Source organism: Apium graveolens, chromosome 5 (genome assembly GCF_009905375.1).
Source record: "Apium graveolens cultivar Ventura chromosome 5, ASM990537v1, whole genome shotgun sequence".
NCBI lineage: Eukaryota > Viridiplantae > Streptophyta > Magnoliopsida > Apiales > Apiaceae > Apium > Apium graveolens.
Genome location: NC_133651.1, coordinates 65,022,192 through 65,035,537, shown reverse-complemented (window position 1 = coordinate 65,035,537; position 13,346 = coordinate 65,022,192). Strand labels below are relative to the sequence as shown.

General features: G+C 33.0%; 1 protein-coding gene and 1 pseudogene across 9 annotated transcripts; both read left to right on the top strand.

Annotated features, from left to right (window-relative positions):
- The window catches only part of LOC141660134 (putative ripening-related protein 1), a 239,222-nt pseudogene extending 233,691 nt beyond the window's left edge, over window positions 1-5,531 (top strand).
- Window positions 5,532-7,347: 1,816 nt separating this feature from the next.
- On the top strand, window positions 7,348-11,849 carry LOC141661376 (large ribosomal subunit protein uL18-like). Of its 9 annotated transcripts, XR_012549924.1 has the most exons (10): window positions 7,348-8,068; window positions 8,205-8,283; window positions 8,713-8,996; window positions 9,075-9,418; window positions 9,529-9,615; window positions 10,078-10,125; window positions 10,204-10,305; window positions 10,418-10,477; window positions 10,929-11,045; window positions 11,531-11,848. XR_012549924.1 is itself a non-coding variant. In XM_074468375.1 (9 exons), the coding sequence occupies exons 7-9, from the start codon at window positions 10,294-10,296 to the stop codon at window positions 11,666-11,668; spliced, it is 267 nt and encodes an 88-aa protein (XP_074324476.1). In that variant the 5' UTR covers window positions 7,348-7,628; window positions 7,730-8,068; window positions 8,205-8,283; window positions 8,713-8,996; window positions 9,075-9,418; window positions 9,529-9,615; window positions 10,078-10,293; the 3' UTR covers window positions 11,669-11,848. The 9 variants fall into 9 exon arrangements, 6 of the variants coding, with proteins under 6 accessions (XP_074324476.1, XP_074324480.1, XP_074324478.1 ...); XR_012549923.1 differs by having other exon boundaries at window positions 10,078-10,305; XM_074468375.1 differs by lacking the exon at window positions 10,418-10,477 and having other exon boundaries at window positions 7,348-7,628; window positions 7,730-8,068; window positions 10,078-10,305.
- The last annotated feature ends 1,497 nt before the right edge of the window (window positions 11,850-13,346 follow it).

Here is a 13,346-nt window from a genome sequence, read left to right as displayed (position 1 = left end):
GGTAAGTAATCAATTCATTTACCAAAACCGCAACCTTGTTGCGAATATAAAATACACCACAGAGCCGGATCCCTCTAGTTTTGAGCGAGTATTTAAATCCCCTTTTAAAAAGGAAGATCTTAAATATATAAAAATGAGTTTTGGGATCCGCTCTAACTTTTTAAAAATCATTTTAAAGACTCGAAAACACTTTAAAGAGTGTTTGGAGTAATGCTGATTTAATAAAGTAAATCAGTCCCAATATATTAGAAAATAACTGAATATTATTATTTAAATAATATTCCCATAAAGAATAATCTTTATACAAATAATTGAGGTAGAAGTTGTAAAACTTATACTTGAAATGAGTATTAAATAACCAAAGATATACTTATACGAAAGTACTATCTTTATTTGAATAATCAAAGATAAGTTTGATTATCGACACCTTATTCTTTAATAAAATAAAGAATATATCTCAGCAAATAATCGGAGTCATAGATCCTCAAATGAATATTCAAATAATATTCATTAAATAATATAAACTGAGTCATAATCCCACGAATGAATATTCGAAATAACATTCAATTAATAAAATAAACTGAGTCATAAGCCCTCGAATGAATATTCGAAATAATATTCATTAAATAAAATAAAAGGAGTCATAAGTCCTCGGATGATTCGAAATAATATTCATTAAATAATATAAAGGAGTCATAAGTCCTCGAATGAATATTCGAAATAATATTCATTAAATAATATAAACTGAGTCATAAGCCCTCAAATGAATATTCGAAATAATATTCATTAAATAATATAAAGTTATCGAATAAACCTTATTCGATTAATAGTTTTAAAAACTATATATATATATATATATATATATATATATATATATATATTATACTCAGGAGCCTCGCCTCCCGGTTTTAGAAAAAGTTCACCTTTTGATCCCCTATACTAAGGGTATACGCAAATACCGCTTATCTCTAGCATAGGTATTATACAACGAATAAGCATTCGAACCAACAGATATATAATCAAGAATACGAAACAGGCATGCATATATACCATATCACATGCTACAATATATCGCAAGAATTTGCTAATAACAAATATGCATTTATCACAAGATCATGCATATACACATATACATCACAATAACAGTTATACGGGTAGAAAACTTGCCTGAGTGCTCCCGGATAGACTTAAGCTTAGAGTGGGTCCGATAACCTATGAACAACAACATAAGTCGGAATTAAACCCCGGTCGCTTAAGAAACTAGACTTTAACCATTAAGAGTCCTAACGTTCACTTTCGCGCTTAACGATTTACTTAAGTCACTCGAGTACCCTCGGCTCCACCATTTTTAATAAATTAACCATTAAGGGTTTTAAGGCGATTCTTTCGCGAGTACCTTACCAACTGCCTAATCCACTTTACATAATTGTTTCTTACCTCAATTAGTCATTTAAGGTCCTTAACCAAGGTTTCAAAGTAAGGCGAGGGGTAATGGTTCGGTCGCGAAACGCCGTTACTTAAAACGGTCGTTTCTCCTAAACCGTACATCGGAATCAAACGAACTACATATCAAAACGAAGCTCGTAACATGAACTATCTAATCATGGCAATGGTCAAAACCTAGCAGTGAGTTCACGGGTCCTAATGTTAAGAACAAAAACAGCCTAAAATAAATCGGACATTACGACGGCTATGTTTACGCGATTTCCCAAAATTTTACCAACCAATTCAACACCAAACCATCACCAATCAATCCCAATACAACCATATGACCATATCACTCATCAACCACTTTAAACCATTTAAACCAAGCTCAAATCATACCATGAATCATCAAGAACAACTAGTGCTACTTTTTAACTCCAAAATCAACAAAAGCACTTAACCACTAAGATCTCAACATGACAAAACAACTACTACACTTAATCTATCATTCCATCATCATAATCATTTATATCAAACAATCTTAATACTAAGATCATGAAGAGTTATACCTTCCTTGAAGCTTTTAATCAATGAAAGATCCTTGGAATGTCCATGGAAGCCTTAATATATGCTTAAGCTACCTTGACCTTGCAAATAAAATCAAGAATCAAAAATTTGTTCTTGAAAGTTACTATTCACCCTAAACTAAAATGATTTGTTTGAGATAGAAAACCTTTGATTCAAGCACTCAAATTACTTGTTCTTCTTAGTTATGAAATATAGGATCCAAAGAAACAAACCTTATAATTTTCCATGGAGTATAGCTTGTGTTTTGAATTTCTAATTCACCATTTTGGTGAAAAATTCGAAATGAAGAAGATAAAAAGGGGGGGGAGAAGCTTGCTTTGTTTTATTGATCTTTGTGCATAAAAGGCTTGGTTGATATCCTTTTGTTTTGTTAATTACCTTTTAACCATGGTAAAATTTGTGTGGCTTGAAATCAACCAACAATACCTTCCCTTTGGTCATGCTTATGTCATCCTTATATGTCATCTTCCCACACTTGTCATCTTCTTGTTGGTGTGGTGACATCATCATCACTAACCTCTTTGATTAGCTCTTAATTACTTGGCTAATGACCGCTGATCTGTTATACGGTTCGCTTAACTTTCGTTCTCGTTTATCGTTTGAGGGATCATACCCGGGATCTTATTACTTGGGTTCCCTTAACCTTTCTCAATACATTATATTCCTTTTATGATCCTCTCTTATAATCCTTGAATTTAAATCCTTTTAATCATGTTACCTTATACTCAATTCTTTCGGTATCTGGTGGATTTTCGGGAAAAATCTAAGTGTTCGAATTTGGATTCTGATGATCTTTACATACAATTATATCCCATATAAAGTACTAATAAGATCTCAGAATAACAATAGAAGAACCCCTACATAGTGTGGCATGAAAAGTTTTCTTATTCAGCATAATCAGTAAAATCACTATTCATAAGGGTTTCAAAAAAATTCCAAAAATTGGGGTTATTACATCATTTTTATGTAAAATTAAACAATATAAATGCAATAAATGCTTCTAATATAGAATTTAATCAAATTTTCTGCATCGACTGTGGAATCAACAGATATATAATCAAATGATAAAACAAAATTTCTAAATATCATTTCTCTCTGAAATCAAACTCCATAAACACCAAAACAAGCTCCTAATCTAGAATTAATATCAATTTTTCCAATCTAGTGTAGAATCAACAGATCAACAAATCTAGAATCAAATTATAAAAGTACTAAACTCTAAAAATGCTTCCATTGTAGAATAAAAATTATTTTTTTTATAAATCTACTCTAAAATCAACAAATCTACAAAGAAATATACATACACGTATATTTATGTCATTATTTTACAAAAAATTATAATATACAAGCATAAAACAAGCTATAAATCTAGATTCTACAATAGAACTTCATATATACAATCAAAAAGCTCACAACATCTTCTTGCATTACCGATTTGTGTATGAAATTTTCCTGAAAAAAATAATTGAACTTTAAAAACGATTGTAAAACCACTAAATATACAAAATAAGGCTTAAGAATATGAAATTTGAGTTAAAAACAACGATTTCAAACATTTTTTTTCTTAAATCTTCGATTTTATAACTTAAATAGCATCTCTAATTGTTGATTTGAATCTTCGATTAGCTCTCTCTTTCACTCTTTCTCTCTCCTCTCTCCGGCTTATATTTTTCTTATATTTTTCTGTACAAGCCTATGTAGAATTGCCGGCATGTATTTATTTTGATTTTATAAAATTGGACTTAAGACACTTGTTAATTACAAGAATCCCATTATTCAATATGTGATTAAAATGGATAGTTGAAATTGGTTGTCCATAACTCTCTATACAAAAAATTATCCCTTAAATGAGACTTGTATATATATGTTTAAAGACATGTCAATGATAAAAATAGGCCAGGACCGAACCAGGATGCAAGATTTGGAAGGGAAGGGTTTGTTTCTAACTGTTGTACCATGTATCTAAAAATATTGTCAAGAAAAATTTATTAATTTTAAAATTCTAGAATTATAAGAAGTGCTATAGTCTTAGTATCAAAATCCACTATTTTAAGAAAAACGCTTGGTATATAGAATTGTATACAAACTTTTGTATATAATAATATGCGGTGGGTTTTAATTGGAATGACCCCTGTATTTAGATTAACAACTCCAATTAAAACATCTCACATCAATTAGCATGTCATTATTTACAAATTTTTTTTACACATTTCTGTACACCTAAGGCTACTTTTAAAATAAATTGAGAGTCAGCAGCAGAGACTAGAGCCAAAAGCTACCAAATGCTTTTTATCAGTTAGTTAAAAAGTTAATTCCAATGCTCTCTACACTAAGCATACCTAGAAAATTAGCAACGACGAGAAGATTTTAACAGCTGCACGATTCTGTGAACATACCATAGAACAGAGATGAATCTATTAGAGTATTAGTTTGTTTTTGTCAGGTATGCAAGATTCAGCAAGGCAACATCACTACTACTGAAAGATGTTGTATTACATTAATGCATATTTTGCCTTCTAACTCTTCAACTTTAGTTGTCAACCGCCTACAATGTTTTAAATATTTTTACTAGCTCGTATGATGTAAATGTCCGCTTCTGTTCTTTTATGTTCACTATGGAGTGCTTACCGATGAAAAAGCATTTCAGTTCCTCTAACTTTTGTTTGACCTCTTTTCGATTATCGAGTTCTAGCTTATGCAGATCATCAGTACATTGCTCTATATCTTAAAAAGCTATAATAGCATCTATGCGATGTTTTTGATATTGACCCGCATAAGGTATTCGGCCCCTCCACCTATATATAGTTTGCATTCTTAAGTAGTTTCTTCACAACAAAAGCCGAACACGGTACAGATAGAAGGGGAAAAAGAAATTAAGAAATGAAGAGCTTAATTTTAGCATCCCTTCTTGCAACACTGCTCATTCTTATTAATACACATGCTGAAGGTTGCAGTCCAAGCGGAAAACTTAAAGGAAAAAAACCACCTCCTGGCGAATGCAATCAGGCGGACGGTTCCGAGTGCTGTAAACAGGGGAAGCTCTACACTACTTACAAATGTTCACCTCCAGTCACTAAAAATACAAAGGCAACTCTAACTCTAAATAGTTTTGAAAAAGGCAAAGATGGCGGTGGCCCATCTGAATGTGATAGACAGTACCATGACGATGATACTCGTGTCGTGGCACTCTCGACTGGTTGGTATAATGGAGGATCAAGATGCCTAAACAAAATTATCATAAGTGCTAATGGTCGGAGCGTAGATGCTAAAGTTGTTGATGAATGTGATTCGACCATGGGATGTGACGAAGAGCATGACTATCAGCCACCATGCGCTAATAACATAGTGGACGCTTCGAAAGCTGTTTGGAAAGCTTTAGGCCTGGATGGAAATGTTGGAGAGTTTGATATCACCTGGACTGATGCTTAATCGCATTTTTGTTTTAAGTTGCATCTTTAACTTAATAAGCTCGAAGTAATCACCATGGAGGTGGGTTAATAAATCAATCATGGACTTACTTGAGCATACGTAGCATAACTAATAAAGATTTCAACGTTTCAGCCATAAATAAACGAATTAGTTTTCATACGTGTTCGTTCTGAGTATTTCTGAATGTGTAATATCATATTGTCAATGGCTTATCAAAACATCAAGGGGAAAGCGTACAAAAATTTAAATAAACCCATACTAAAAATCTCCAACTCCAAGTTCACAAATCACAAGATAGACAATTTCGAGTTTGTATGCCCAGATTCAAGTTGAAATAACAGCGGAAGGGTTTAAGGCCCCAACTCAGGGTGTTCATGGTCGCTAAAATTTTTATATTAAAAATGTAAAACATATTTATATATATTCTTTTTGTATTTTCTTTTTCAAATGGGAGCAATTAAAATGTCGCCATCGATTTTCCTTTTAAATGGAAAAATGGTAGCTCTCCGTTAGTAAGGAAACGGAATTAAAGAAGCATACATAGATACCAAGGTAACAAAAAGAAGAATACGTACAAATGACATTCACGTATATATAGAAATACATAATTAAAAACAAAGTTGCACAACTTTTATATTAAAAAAAATCATTGAAATTTGGTTAAATAGTTTAAAGCGGTTCCATAGTAGAATTACATAAAAATCACACTTATCCAAAATTATTACACAATAGAATCAAAATTTAAATCATTTTTTTTTCAAATTTCAACGTTTTATTTTACTTAAATATAACTAATATTTTACATTTTTTTTTTGAAAATAACTAATATTTTACATTAACAACAAATTTGATGAAATTGTATAATAGAATTAATGTTTATCTACGGTTCTCTATATAAGGGGTTCTCTATTGAGTAAACACCTACATACATGTAACTGCTATATATGATTTATAACCGATGACTTTTTAGCCTCGTAGTGAAGGGTGAAAAAACAAAATACCCACTTTTTGAATATCACTTGCTCAAAATGTCGTTTGGCAGGACCCCCACCAAATATGACATGCGTATTCTGTTTCTTAATTTTTTTTAAAAAAAAAACGCATTCTGGAGATGTGTATTCATTTTCTACAGTGATTGAATACGCATATTGGATATATTTGAATGTTCCTTGCTCAGAATGCCGTTTGGCAGGACCCCGACATGTGTAGTCTATTTTTAAAATTGTGTAAAGAATGCATTCTAGAGATGCATATTCACTTTCTATAGTGATCGAATATGCATGCGTATTCGTGTTACTATAGACAGCATGTCAGAAATTTGTATTCTATACAAAATTTTAGAAAATAGAATACGCAGGCTAGACATGCATAGTCAGTGGGTATTTTTCAGGACTGTCGCGCCAATCGGCATTTTGGGCACTTAAACATGAAAAATAGTGTATGTTGGAAATTCTTTCATTTTCTTTTAAGGTCATATTCGTATTCCTGTTCTAAAATTTTTATACTTTTTTGAGTGTTTATGTTTAAAAAGCATTCAAATGCAGAAGTAGCCGCCTAGGTATTACAACACTACTAGAAGTAGTAGATACGACATCGGCCCTTAGACATCGGCATGTAATGCACCCGATGTTAAAAGCCTGTTTAACATCGGTTTAAAAAAAAGTGATATTGAATATAAATCTGACAACGGTTTTATATAGTAGTCGTTGTCTATGTTCAGTTTTAAAATAATAACAAATAAATGCTTTTCACTTTAACATCGGTTATTTATGTTAACCGTTGTCTATAGCCATTTCTAAAAAAATGACTAAAATAAATGTTTCAGTTCCCCCGCTGAGTACCCAAATTTCCCCCTTACAAAAAAGTTAAAATTTATTTCCCCCTTCCCCCTTTACTCAAGCATCGACTATCTCTCTCTCTCTCTGTCTATATCCCCATCTTTATCTCCCTCCCTCTCTCCCCCAAACCTCAACTGCGACTTTACTTCCCTTATCTCTCTCTTCCCCACACCCAAGGCGACTCTGTCTTCTCTCTCTTTCCTCTATCTCTCGAACTCGCTCTCATAAACCCTAATTTACACTAGTACATATTTTACATTCAAATTATACCTAATTAAGCACCAACTAATGCTTTGAATTGGTATGATTAGACAAAAATCGTAGATTTAAGGATCTTCGAAACTTTGGGTATCGTTCGATTAAGTTTTAATTTCAAATTTGGTTCGTTAAATATGAACTAGTCCCCAATTTTCAATTTTTCTTTCTCTTTAGTCTATTTTTGTTCACAGATCTGCTGCTTTTAGAGATTAAGGATCTTTGTGGAGATTTGGTTTTGGAGCTTTGGGTTCGTCAAGAAAGATTTCCCTCTTTCTTGAGCTTTTAATCCATATTTGTTTCTTTCATTATGCTTGTTTGATGCTTGTTATTATATGGAGCTATTTTTTTAGTATGGTAAGTCGTTAAGCTTTTTTTGAATATGGAAAAGTTTGTCTTTTGGGTTGTTGTGATTGGCCCTTACGATTGTTTGCGCTTAATGTTGAATCAAAACCGTGTGATATCCTTGTTTAAGATAGAGAAGATGCCTGGTCGTAAGTTCACGCACTCTGTTTGATGTCCACCAAGCCGGGGTATGAATCTAGATTTTCAGTCATTTAGTGAAATAAACAAATATCTTGCAAGATCCTTTCTTTTTCAGTTTTTATGCTCGAAAAAGATTATAAATTTGGTAAACTGATATGGTTGTGTGGCTCATCTGAAAATCAGGTGCTTCCTCTAAATTTCATTAAGCTTGCCAAAGATGTGTACATGCCTGATTTCATTGGAGCTTCTGATTGTATGCTTGGTGAGTTGTCCCGGTACATAATGTACTTAAAGTCTTAATCATACATGTCGTAACCATATGCTCAATTCTGTATTATTTCTCTTAATGGTAAATTTTGTTGAAATTATTCATTCCAAGTGCTGATTATTCATATATTTTAATTGAAGGGTCTTGTAAAGAGATTGGATTTGAGTCATGTGATGTATAGTGTAGATGTGCTACCTTGATCTTTAAATTTTAAGAGCTATTCATTTCATCTAGTAGAAATCTCAAGTTTTATCGTCAGTAGCACAGATATTGTTCTATGGCTATATGCTTGTTGAGTACTTGAGTTGGTGTTTATGTTTTTAGAGATTTTTATTTATTCTCTGTGTTTACTACGCTTTGATAGGCATTTTCAGCTTTTTGTCTCTATATCTTTGGAAATAATAATTTTGGTATTCATTGTAGGGCATACATCCCTCTATTAAGGCGACAGTTTGGGAGTTCTTGCTGGGATGCTTTGATCCCAACAACACCTATGTTGAGCGAGATGAGCTACTTGGTTTTTTCTTATTGCTCTAGCTATTCTCATTGAGTTATTCAAACATTAGGACATCGATAAAAGGGGGTGATAGTAAGATCTGTTTTCTTTAGGCCAGGAGGTCCTTTAGCATCTGAATTGGCAAAGCACCCTGTTATTCTTAAAGTTAATGATTGGTTGTTTTGTCATGGAGGCCTTCTATCGTACCATGGTAGATTCTTTATTCTACTAGTCTACTAAATTTTTTTAATTTTGAAGCTGGCTCATGATTCTTGTCGTACTATTGCAGCTGCCTATGGTATAGAGAGGTTGAATAAGGAGGTCTCGACTTGGATGAGAGGCCTTAGTGAGAGTGATGACCATCAGAAACTCCCTTTTATTGCCACTAGAGGATATGATAGTGTTGTGTGGAACCGTTTATACTCTCAAGATTTAGGGGAGCTGGAAGACTATGAGACTACACGAATTTCTAAATTGTGATCACCGTTATTGCAGCTTGCAGCAACGCCTAGATCTCCTGAGTCGTTACAACAGCTTGTGGAGATTGCTAGGAATCCTTCTTCTAGTGCTACTGGTTTATCTGGTCTTGTTTCCGGGAAAGAGGATAACCTAAGACACTCTAGAGACAGAAAGGTCAACAGAAGTACCATCTTCTCCACTTTGCTTTATCTCTCAACCGCCAAGTCATGATCAGAATTATGTGCTCTTTTGATATATAATCTTACTATTATCTGTTTATGCAGCAAACTACTGGTCTATCTGCAACAACCCGGGAAAAGTATTATCTTTTGGATTCCGTTGAACCAGATCCAGTTGGATTTCGTAATCAGGTGTGTCCATAAGATCCATTAACATCAAAATGATTTAAGACTCTTTAGTAGCACAGTGTTTTCCCTTGATATTACTTGTAAGAGAAAATCGTTTTAGAACTTGGCTTAAAATACTTGGTATCTGATATTTAATTTGACCGATTTCATAAATGTGCAGCAGTATTTACTATAAATAGATTACTAAATATTCCCTCATGTACTTTAAATCCATTTTGATTAGCCTATTGCACCAGTTCCTTCATTACCATAGTTTATGATATTTTCTCCATGAAATAAAAAAAGATTGATTGCACTTTTGCTGTTGAAAACGAGATAGATTGAAGGAGGGTTAAAATTTTTTAAAGTTCTTGTTGGAAAAGTTCTGATACTATATAACAGTATAAGTTATGATTTAGAGTTTTGTATTTTGTAGTGTTTCTTAGCTGGATTTAAAGTATGCCTGTCTTAATATTTTTCATTCAGGTGTTTGTCAAAGATAACAAACTGAGGACTTACTTCAAGAGGTTTCAGGTTAAATTTAAGAGAAGGCTAGGTAAACATTCATAGACAGTCGTCATTTACATCCTAATAATGCTAGGCATACAGCAGGTCAGGTTGCCGAGATGATTTGGTTTTTACATATTTCACGTCTGTGGCTCTCGCATAATGAATGAAGCTAGTAGCAGTTAAGGCAGATCCATGTTGCAGATGGTAAGAGCTTCTGAACTAAATTGCTACTCAAATAATTTGTTTATTTTATAATTTCATTATCTTATCGAAACGTATATAGTCTTGTGCTAAAAAAAGTAAATTTTTGTAACAGTCCACTCAAACTTTGCAAGAATTATATGAAAGAATCTAATAACTAAATGCTGCCCATCAGGTCAGGTTATACTTAAAGGCATGTACAGTCTGTTCTTCTTTTTTATGTGTAGTAGCTACTCACATTCTCCTTTTCCCCCAATAATCTATTCATCTGGATAAATTTCTGCAAGAAGTAGCGTATATCACCTTTAATGAATTTTATATATTCTTGAAGTTGCTCTTTTTCACTAATGATGTTACAATACCAGAGTCAAGTGTCATGCTTTTTCCATTAGTAGGGATCATGAAGAATCTGAGGTAGGGAAACAGAGTTCAATAGGTTATGTTAGAGAATATTATGAGAATGTTATCAAATTTGATCTAGACTGATGCCCACCAGGGCTAGGCCAACAAAGGATACATCATACAACTCTCTGTTAATTGTATCTTCATTAATTGTATCTGAAAAATATTCACTGCTTTTAATCTGTAGATTACAATATCTTCATTCTTTTACATCTATCTTTCAGGCAACTGGAGAGGATTATTCAGTTGAACCTACTGAAAGCCGAAGACCCTTCAGGGCTCTACTTGATGCTGGCCTTTTAAGGACTACTACAGGCAATCGTGTCTTTGGTGCTCTTAAGGTATGAATTGGTATATAATAAAACATTAACTATAATTGTACATGATCCATCTTTTTTTCACAGTAATGTTACATTACTTGATACAGAATCTCTGTATCTATGTACCTTTTTTTACCTGTACTATAATATTGGTATTACTTACAATTTTCGCAAATACTACTGAAATACAATAATCTTTCTTGTTGCTCCCACAAGTTGTGTTGTGTATTAAATTGATTTAAATGGTTTCAGTTATGGGTATGCTTTTTTCATTTTATCCCACATTTTTGTTGGGAAATATTATTGTCTTGGATGAAGGAGTCCTAGTCACTATATGCTTCTATATACTAAATGCCATGTACTAAATGCCAGCATGTAATACTGAGTGTGACTTAGGTCTCAATTAGAAAGTGTATGTCTGGTGTACAAGTAATATGGTATTGGTTAGCATGTGATTGCTTGTGTTTGTGCATATATACTAGAACTTATTCAGTTGTTAATTGTAGTGTACTTTGGATGGTGGCCTTGACATTCCTCACAGTGAAAAACGATTTGCTGGCTACTCAAAGGATTCTAAACAGCTTGATGTTGAGGTTCACCACAAGTATATCTATGGTGGCCAAGTATACGGCTCTGTTGTGTAAGCAGGACTTAACGGCTTGTATTGAAAAAATAAATGGACTAATCTGTGATTAGCTTGAAGAAAGAGATTAGCACATTCCTGAACTTGTATGTTCAAGTATGTTTTTTACTTTAATTTTTTTTGGTCATATATAAACTCTTGACAAGTCCTTAGTTAAAAGAGTCTGGATAACTAAGTTATTTTATTTTTATTGGTTGGGATGTTTATTTTAGACTTGGAATCTATGTCCGAATTGGTTGTTGGAATATTGTATGTTAAGAAATTTGGTATCAATGTAGCTTTATGTATCTGGTGGATGTTTTTGGTTGGATGTTGCATTGTTTGGTATTTTTTTGGTTGTATAAATGCAATTGGTTCATGTGGCTGTAAAACAAGACCACGATGGCATGTAATTTACACCACATAAACATCATAATCGTAAATGTAAACCCATATAAAAAATGTACAAAAGACATCATGTATAATAATATTAAATGAAAAAGAACTAAAAAACCGATGTGAAATAGGTATTTGACATCGGTTCTGAAAAGAAACTCAATGTATTTTAAGTCAAATAACAACAGTTAGAGAAATTGGCTGATGTTAAACAAAAAGATTTAACATCGGTTTCTTGAAGAACACCCATGTCTTATCCATCATTTCACATCGAGGGGCTAATTTAACCGATGTCTGATCAAACATTTCACATCGGACAACTAATCTAACCGATGTCTGATCTAGCATTTCACATCGGTTTGTTCGAAAGAATTTTAATAAATGGCTTTTAGAGCTTGTAGGTTTCATGTTTTAACGGATAAATACCTCACAATATACTTATATTCACCTAAAAATACTGCAATATAAGCAGAAATTTATTGCAAAGACATCACATTTAATCTTAAAACCGATTTATAGCACTGTAATAGACATCGGCTGTTAACCGATGTAAAAAACTGATGACATTTAACATCACACGCAAAGACATCGGTTCAGATTTTTTTTAACATCGGTTCTGAACCGATGTCTGATCCCAGATTTCTAGTAGTGCAACTTCAACAAGTTCGGACAAAAGACACTTGGTGCACTTTGTTATAACAAAAACAAGAAAGATTATAAAAAAGGTAAAAAAAAGAACATAAATATGCATAAGAGAAAGGTTTTATTGATATCAAGGAATACAGATTACAACATATGTTTAGGTTATGCCGATACAGATTACAGATTACTCGTTTAGATTATGCCCTACAGAGTTTATAAAATACTCTCTAGGCGGTTACAGGATGCCCAGAAAACTAGGCCCAAAACAGATAATCCTCTAAAAACATATTTAAGGCATATTCTACCAAATTTTCACCTTGACTTGAATCCTTTCACAAAAAATAGATGTACCAGATGCACCATAATAATGTCAGATGTATTAGAAAAAACTCTTATATTTCAGATTTTTTCCTAAAAGGGCTCAACGACTCTGAACATTTAGCAAGTTCAAACAATGTTGAAACTTGCTATGTGGCACCGGCTTGGTGAGCATATCAACTAAGTTTTCAGCAGTACCCACTTTGTTCACCTTAATTCTCCTCTCACTTCTCAAAAAATGATATCTTACATCTATTGTCTTACTTCGTTCATGATGGACCTGATCCTTGGCTACACAGATTGCACTGAGACTGTCATAATATACTGTAACATGATCATGATAT

Excerpts from the sequence above, each read along its gene's own strand:
- LOC141661376 (XM_074468375.1), top strand. Across the intron at positions 11,046-11,530 it reads GTGTCTTTGGTGCTCTTAAG|TGTACTTTGGATGGTGGCCT; the intron begins GTATGAATTGGT and ends TGTTAATTGTAG.